Raw genomic sequence first — 7,254 nt, 5'->3', positions numbered from 1 at the left:
ACCTACATGATTTTCGAAAACGGGTTTTTTTTTTTTTCAAGTATATAAAAGATGTTGTTTTCCTTTTCTTTTTTTGTCCTTTTTTTTTTTAAAAAAATGTTGATGGATAGGGTTGGAAGTCTCTACCCCCGAACTTAGCAGAACATACCTACGGGAGCATATAATCTTTTGACATTTTATAAATGAAAAAGTTTTTATAACTTTACAACCTTATATTACTGTGCACCATTAGAAAATATTATTTCAAAGTTAGAAAACCTTCCAAATGATTATCTCTATCTCGAGATGTATGAATATAAAAATATAAAAATTATTTTTAAAAAATTATACATCTTGTAACAAGTTATTTGAACCGTCTATTTTCAAGATTTTCAAGTATTTATAGATTTGTTCGATTTACAACGTTTTTAAAATTTTAAATTTGATAATTAGGGTTGGACATAGATTTTTAAGTCATTTCAAAGTTTCCCACGCTGAAACTACATCTTCGAGCCGAATTTAGAAGGAGGTGTTATTTATATAATAGAAGATTGAGAATGACCTGAGGTTTGACGGTAGTATTGCCGAGCCTCCATGGTAAAATCTTTGACTTCATTAAGGATGGAAGCCCAAATCCCCACTGGCATTTTATTTATTTATTTTTCTTACCCCAAAAAGGTAGGCACCTTATATAAACCGCATCCTTTCATAAATAGCATGAAGGTAGGCACCTTATATAAACCTCATCCTTTCATAAATAGCATGTAAATAGTGTGGTCAATGATCTCTAAGGTGCATGCCTCTGATCGTACATGGGAGCACACTACACCGTGCCTCTTAGAGAGCATAATATACCCAAAAAAACTACCCCAAGAAGACTAACCTTGGTAATTTAGTTGTCATACTCATGATGAGTACCTGGTCATGACATTCATCATCGTTCATCACAAATTTTCGACGGCGATCGAAAATTATCCCCTGTTTCGAATGGTCCCGTCTACTCTTCATCACCGTTCAACTTGTTGATTGGACGGGCAATATCCTTCACGACAACATACATTGTATCAGTACAAATTCCAATATGTTTTGCTTCTTATAAATATATTAACCAGACTAATAGGTACCATCTAGCCCTTGCCCTTGGACCCGAAAGCTCTCCAAATTCAGCCATGGTAACCACTCTCTCTCGTTCTTTCTCTCTCTTAACGTGTCTCTTTTTCTCTCTCCTGAAAGTAAGTAATCTCCCTCTGTGTTTTTGCAATCCAGGTGAAGAATTACAGGGAGCTAGAAAACCCTACGACATGTAATCTCGGTTACTCCGTTCTCTATTTTTTAGCTTATTTTTCGTTCTGAAAAATTGTGACTTTTCACATTCTTTAGATCCAAGAACCAACTTTATGATTCGAGCACTCGTCAAGGAAAAACTTTGTGATTCATTTTTTTTTCCTTTTTTGGTAATCTATGGTGCTGGTTCTGAAATTAGGGTTTTTTTCTGGATTTTCTATATTTAATTTTTTTCTAAGTTGATAATTATTATGCAATTGCAGATTGCAAAGCTTTAGTGTCGTCTGATATAAGGGTGCTCTTTAAGGTATGCAAAAATGAACACGTGATTTTATTTTTGTTATAACAATATTTTCTAGCTTTTTTTTTTTATAATATGTTGAGTTTTAATGGCGAATTGGGATTTAGATTATCCGAGTTATGTGGCTTCAGTTGGGGGGATTTCTTTCACAAGAAAGGACTTGTAAGTCGTGAACAATGCCTGGTTCACTGGAGATTGCATTAAGAAGCATGGATTGCTTTTAACTGTGTGTAAATTGGAGATTAGGTCTGAAATAGGGTCCACCGAATGTCAATAATGGATTTTTTTCTGCATTGTTTGGACTAGTGTTAGGGTTGGGACTTATATGATGGACTCGTTTGAATTAGGGTATCTGATGAGAAACATGTCACATAGAGTATCTAATCACTTATTCTTTCATTTATTGCATGACATAGATTCATATTCATATATTTTTGTTATGTGTCAAACGCCTCAGTGAGGGTATGACCCTCGATAGAGTGAACCAGGGTTCATGTAGCTGACCCCAAATAGTTGGGGAGAAAGCTCTAATGATGATGATGATGATGAATTATATGTTTCAGACCAAGTCATTAAATTAATTTTTTTGTTTATGGGTTCAGGAATTGGGATGGACTTGAACTTGGACATGGGGTGTACAATTGACATGGAGATGGGTAGAAACATGGGTGACAATGAGCGAGAGACAACTAACAAGACGGGAAATCCTCCTATTCAGGATAGTGGAATGGATGATTGTGAGGGTTACAATGAATACGAGTGTAATTCTCTAATGGAGTATTCTGGTAGCAGGGAGCATGACGTAGATCAGACTACGAGCAATCCTAGCATGGAGGATCCTAGACCTACCGATGAGGTCCCAGAAGAGGGTATGCAGTTTGAATCCCATAAAGCTGCATATGAATTCTATAATGACTATGCACAACGAATGGGTTTCAGTGTTCGTGTATATTCGACTCGTCGATCAAGGAAGGATGGTTCGGTTATTACTCGTGAATTTGTATGTTCAAAAGAAGGTCATAGATTCAAGAAAGGTGAAGGGAAGCGGTCTCGTCCTGCTACGAGGCTGGGGTGCAAAGCTATGCTAAGGATTAAAAAAGATGAATATGGTAAATGGTTCATTGCAAAGCATGAGAAAGCGCATTGCCACGCCTTGACTGCACCTACTGAAGTCCATCTCCTTCGATCACATCGCAAAAATCTGAAGTCCACAAAAGAGGTGACTGATGCATATGATTCCTGTGGGATAAGTGCCTCAAAGATGGTGGACATATTGAGTACACAGGCTGGAGGGCGAAGGAATCTGGAGTTCATAACACGAGATGGCCATAACGAAATCTATAGAAATCGAAGAAACTCACAGTTGAGTGGAGGTGATGCAGCAGGCTTGGTGGACTTCTTCTGTAGCATGATTGTTAAGAACCCATCATTTGTATACAAGATGCAGGTTGATGAAGATGGTTGCCTAGCAAATGTATTGTGGATTGATGCGAGATCTAGAATCTCGTGGGAGTTCTTTGGGGATGTCGTTATAGTCGACAGTGCTTACAAAACCAATGCCTATGGGATGTCATGTGTACCAATTTTGGGAGTAAATCACCACATGAATACTGTTTTTTTAGGGTGCATGTTATTTCATGAAGAGAAGGAGGAGTCTTTTACATGGATGTTTACAAAGTGGCTTGAGGCAATGAATGGACAACAACCCAAGTCGATCATTACAAATCAAGACAAGGCGATGACTCTTGCAATCGAGCAGGTATTTCCAGAAGCCCGGCATCGCTATTGCAGGTGGCATATTACAGACAAGTTTGAGCAGAAAATGTGGCAGGTTGAGCGCAGATATCCATCATTCCATGAAGACTTCTTCAAGTGCATTGACCAGAGTACCACAGTTTTGGAATTCGAAGAGAGATGGGCAAGAATGATTGAGGGATATGACCTAAGGAATCATGCCTGGCTCAGGTCCTTGTATGAAATCCGGCATAAATGGGTGTATGTGTATCTGCAAGAGACCTTCTTTGCAGGCATTTGGGCTAGTGAGAGAAGTGAATCCATGAGCAAGGATATCAAGACATATCTGAATTCCCATACCAACTTGACTACTTTTGTTTCCCAGTTGCAGAAATTTATTGACCAAAAGCATGACATTGAGAACACAATAGATTTCGATTCTCGTGATGTAGCACCAATTATGAAGACTGCTACTCGGGTCGAGAGGCAGATGGGGCATATTTACACCCTGCAAATCTTTAAGGATTACTTTCAGATGGAATTAATGGGCTCAAATGATCTCATTTGTGAAGTGCAAGAGGAAGATGGGGTGATATGTACCATGAAGGTGGAAAGATATGGCTTCAGTGGCCCGACATACATGGTTGCATTCCACAGCTCTGAGAAGAAAGCAACATGTAGCTGCCATCTGTATGAGCGCATGGGTATCCCTTGTGCTCATATGCTTAGAGTATTTTTAATTAAAAATATCTTAGAGTTACCCCAACATTATATAATGAAGCGATGGACGAAGGATGTGACAAAAGGGATCACTCTTGATGGTTATAGGGTTCAGATACAGGCTAATTGTGAGGAGACCCATATAGCGCGCTATGATGATTTATGTCGGCGGGCTAACATGTTATCGGTGTATGGGGCATTGAGTTCGGGTGCATATGAATATGCAAAGACAGTTCTTCAAGAGGCATGCGACAAGGTTATTGCTAAAGCAGACATGGAGAAGACTACCACAAAACATGTCAGTTCTACCCATGGCAGTGCTTCCAAGAATGCTGTAGGAACACCCACTCCTGTGGCTTCTATCCTTCCTGTGAGTTCTGTAGGAGCACCCACCCCTCCTGTGGCTCCTATACTTCCTGTGAGTTCTGTAGGAGCACCCATCTCTTCTGTGGATCCTACCCTTCCGGTGGAATCCAACACGCAAGTTCCAAAAATTGCAAGGCCAAGAGGACGACCTCCTGGTGCTAGATCCACCCCTAGGACTGAGGAGATGACAAGTGAAAGTGCTATGCATATGGAGACACAGGTCATGACAGGCGGAGTTGTCCCGTTCTATGGAGTACAAGGCACAGTGAACCATCTTTCGTACTTGTGAGTTTGTATATCTAAATAATTGAAGTAGTGTTTCATGCTTTGTTCTATGCTAAGTTCCATAATATTATAGCCATTCTTAATTACCAATTACCATTCTTATGCATATGTTTTATGTTAATGTGAGATTTCACAGAATAAGGAAATGTTGATTTCTTTGTGTTGCGGATCAGTGATTGATGCGAGAATGAGTTTGTTGGCGTTGTTCATATGCGTATTAATTTGATGTTTTGAGGTTAATCGAAAGTAAAAAACCTGTGGTCTTGATGTTTCATTGATTATGCATCTTCAGATCTGGCTATTCACTGTCAGGTTAGAGAGGGCTAAAATGTTGGACTTGTTGAGAACGATAGGGGTAGCAATGGACTGCCAGGCCCGACTGAAACCCGGGCCACGAAATGTGGCCCAATGGCCTGGCACCAACAGCCTGAGGGTAGAACCGGGCCTAGGCCTGCGCCAAGGCTGGCCCGGCCCTCTTTTTCTTTCTTTTTTCTCTTCTGTTTTTCTTTCAATTTAACTTGGCCTGGCCCAGTCTGGCCTGGCCCTTATAGGGCTTGGGTCAGGGCCTTTTTAGCCTGGTTAGGGCCGGGCCAGCCCTATTAGGACTAGGGCCGCCCAGGTCTGGCACGTTGCCACCCCTAGGAACAAACCCATAGATATCTGGGTTTTTTCTTGTACATCCTTGCACATAGTTCCATGAAATTAGTGGCTTGCTTAGTCCAATTCTTTGTTCCAATCCGTTGTAGGTGTGATATGGATATTTCTTGAGTATTTTCAATACAGTAGTATTTATTTACTAGTATGCTTGGTTTGATGCATATTATTGAGTTTCCTTTATTCCGTTTCCATATACCGGTCCAGGTGCAACTTTGTTGGGAGCATGAATAACCCCCACGGCAACTTGGCCAAAGACTAGCATGATTAGCTGACAATTTTATGTCGTGATCTGGTAAGGCTTTCCTGTATTATGCATTCTGTGAAGAACTTAGTCGCAAAACATATATGTTCACAACCCTTTCTTTTTGTTTTTGTTACAATGAGATCAAATATGATGTTATCTAATAATATAGCCTTTTGTCTTTACTGATAGTGTTGAGAAATTTGAAGGTAGATGCTTTGGGTTGGAACATAAACAAGGAATTCGAGCATTGAGATTTTGTTTGGGAAGATGCCCTAAAATGGGCCATAAATGAAGTCCATGATTAAAATATTGATTTCTTGATGAAACTAATTTGTGTTAGTCTGGCAACAAACTTCAACACAATGTGCCTGTGTACATTTGACATGTGATGGTTTCATATATGGACACAAGATGTAGATGTTATTCTCAGTATGCAAAATCTCCATGTTGCCGGTTTTCTGAACGAGTAGGTGCGAGCAAGCCGGTGGTGTGATTATGTGCTCTTGTGCCAATCTGATGCCGAGCTGGTTTTGTGATTGGGTATATGCTTGTATGTCAGTATTCTGGTATGCAGTTTTATGAGATACCAATGCTGGTTTATACATGGGAAAGCAGGTTTATGTACATTATGATATACCGATTAGTTGAATTTTACATCTTGCTTCTAATCTCCATATGATACATTGCATGTGTTTGTTGGAAGTTTAAGGTATTGTGGAAATCTTTATTGGGAAAATGACATACCCCGTTCTCTAAAATTATAATCCCAAATGACCCCAATAAAAAAACCATAGACCCCCCAAGTTAAATAATACCTTTTTCCAGTACCCAAAGTACAGAATTTATCTAAACCTTGAAAAAGCACTTATTCTCTCTCATCTTACTCCCTCTCTTTAGCAACCTTCTCTCTCTCTCATGTTGTGAACCTCACAAGTACGTTAAAAAAAGCATTGCAAGCTCTATTTATATGATGAGGTTATTAACTGAAGCAGAAGGTGAATGCAATTTAGGCAATAAAAAAGTAAAAAAGGGGGTTAAACGTCCTTTAATTTTAACTTTCTTCACTCAATTTGTTGTGCTTTTCGAAATTTCTAAACCAAATCCAAATATCTACACTCAAGATAACTTTCTTCACCGAGAGAGATTGTTTTGATTGATGAATAGAGAGAGATTGATTGATTAATGAATAGAGAGAGAGAGAGAGATTGCTTTGATTGATGAACATATCGGCTTTTGATTGGGGCTTTGAAACTCAGTTATTTCCAAGGTTTGTACCAATTAAAAGCAACCCCTACATTCTACATTCTCTCTCACTCAGTATAAGTTTGAAGTAACGTGTTCATATCTCTCTCTCTCTCTCTCTCTCTGCTTAACTCACACACATGCTCAATGTCCCCATGAACTTGAACTTGGTGGCCTTGGGGGTAGAGAATAAGGCTTTGGAATTTCTCTCAAGCACAAGCACTAAGCATTCAACAACTATGGCTCAATGGCACCACATACCAACCCATAAGGGTGCAAATTGGTCAAGCCATTCTTTCAAAATGGGCGATCCAGATTGGTTGGGAATCACCGATCTGGACTAGAAACTAATCTATTGGAACCAAATTGGTTTTGGAAGGAATCAGTGACATTAACATTCAAAGAAAAAAACAAAAAGAAGGAAGAAGAGGGTATTAGGGCC

The 7,254-nt window shown here is 39.4% G+C and overlaps 1 protein-coding gene across 2 annotated transcripts; it reads left to right on the top strand.

Annotated features, from left to right (window-relative positions):
• Positions 1-1,108: 1,108 nt before the first annotated feature.
• On the top strand, positions 1,109-6,238 carry LOC105420588 (protein FAR1-RELATED SEQUENCE 5-like). 2 transcript variants are annotated; one of them, XM_011624742.3, is made up of 6 exons: positions 1,109-1,151; positions 1,246-1,282; positions 1,527-1,570; positions 2,167-4,669; positions 5,531-5,618; positions 5,777-6,238. In XM_011624742.3, exons 4-5 carry the CDS (start codon positions 2,175-2,177, stop codon positions 5,583-5,585), a joined length of 2,550 nt encoding a protein of 849 aa, XP_011623044.1. In that variant the 5' UTR covers positions 1,109-1,151; positions 1,246-1,282; positions 1,527-1,570; positions 2,167-2,174; the 3' UTR covers positions 5,586-5,618; positions 5,777-6,238. The 2 variants fall into 2 exon arrangements, with proteins under 2 accessions (XP_011623044.1, XP_011623043.1); XM_011624741.3 differs by having other exon boundaries at positions 5,760-6,238.
• The last annotated feature ends 1,016 nt before the right edge of the window (positions 6,239-7,254 follow it).

This window comes from Amborella trichopoda, chromosome 8, assembly GCF_054954075.1.
Source record: "Amborella trichopoda isolate Santa Cruz 75 chromosome 8, AtrichopodaSantaCruz75HAP2 v2.0, whole genome shotgun sequence".
In the NCBI taxonomy this organism is placed as follows: Eukaryota; Viridiplantae; Streptophyta; class Magnoliopsida; order Amborellales; family Amborellaceae; genus Amborella; species Amborella trichopoda.
The sequence above is the reverse complement of the archived record's forward strand: the minus strand, read 5'-3'. Positions and strand labels throughout refer to the sequence as shown.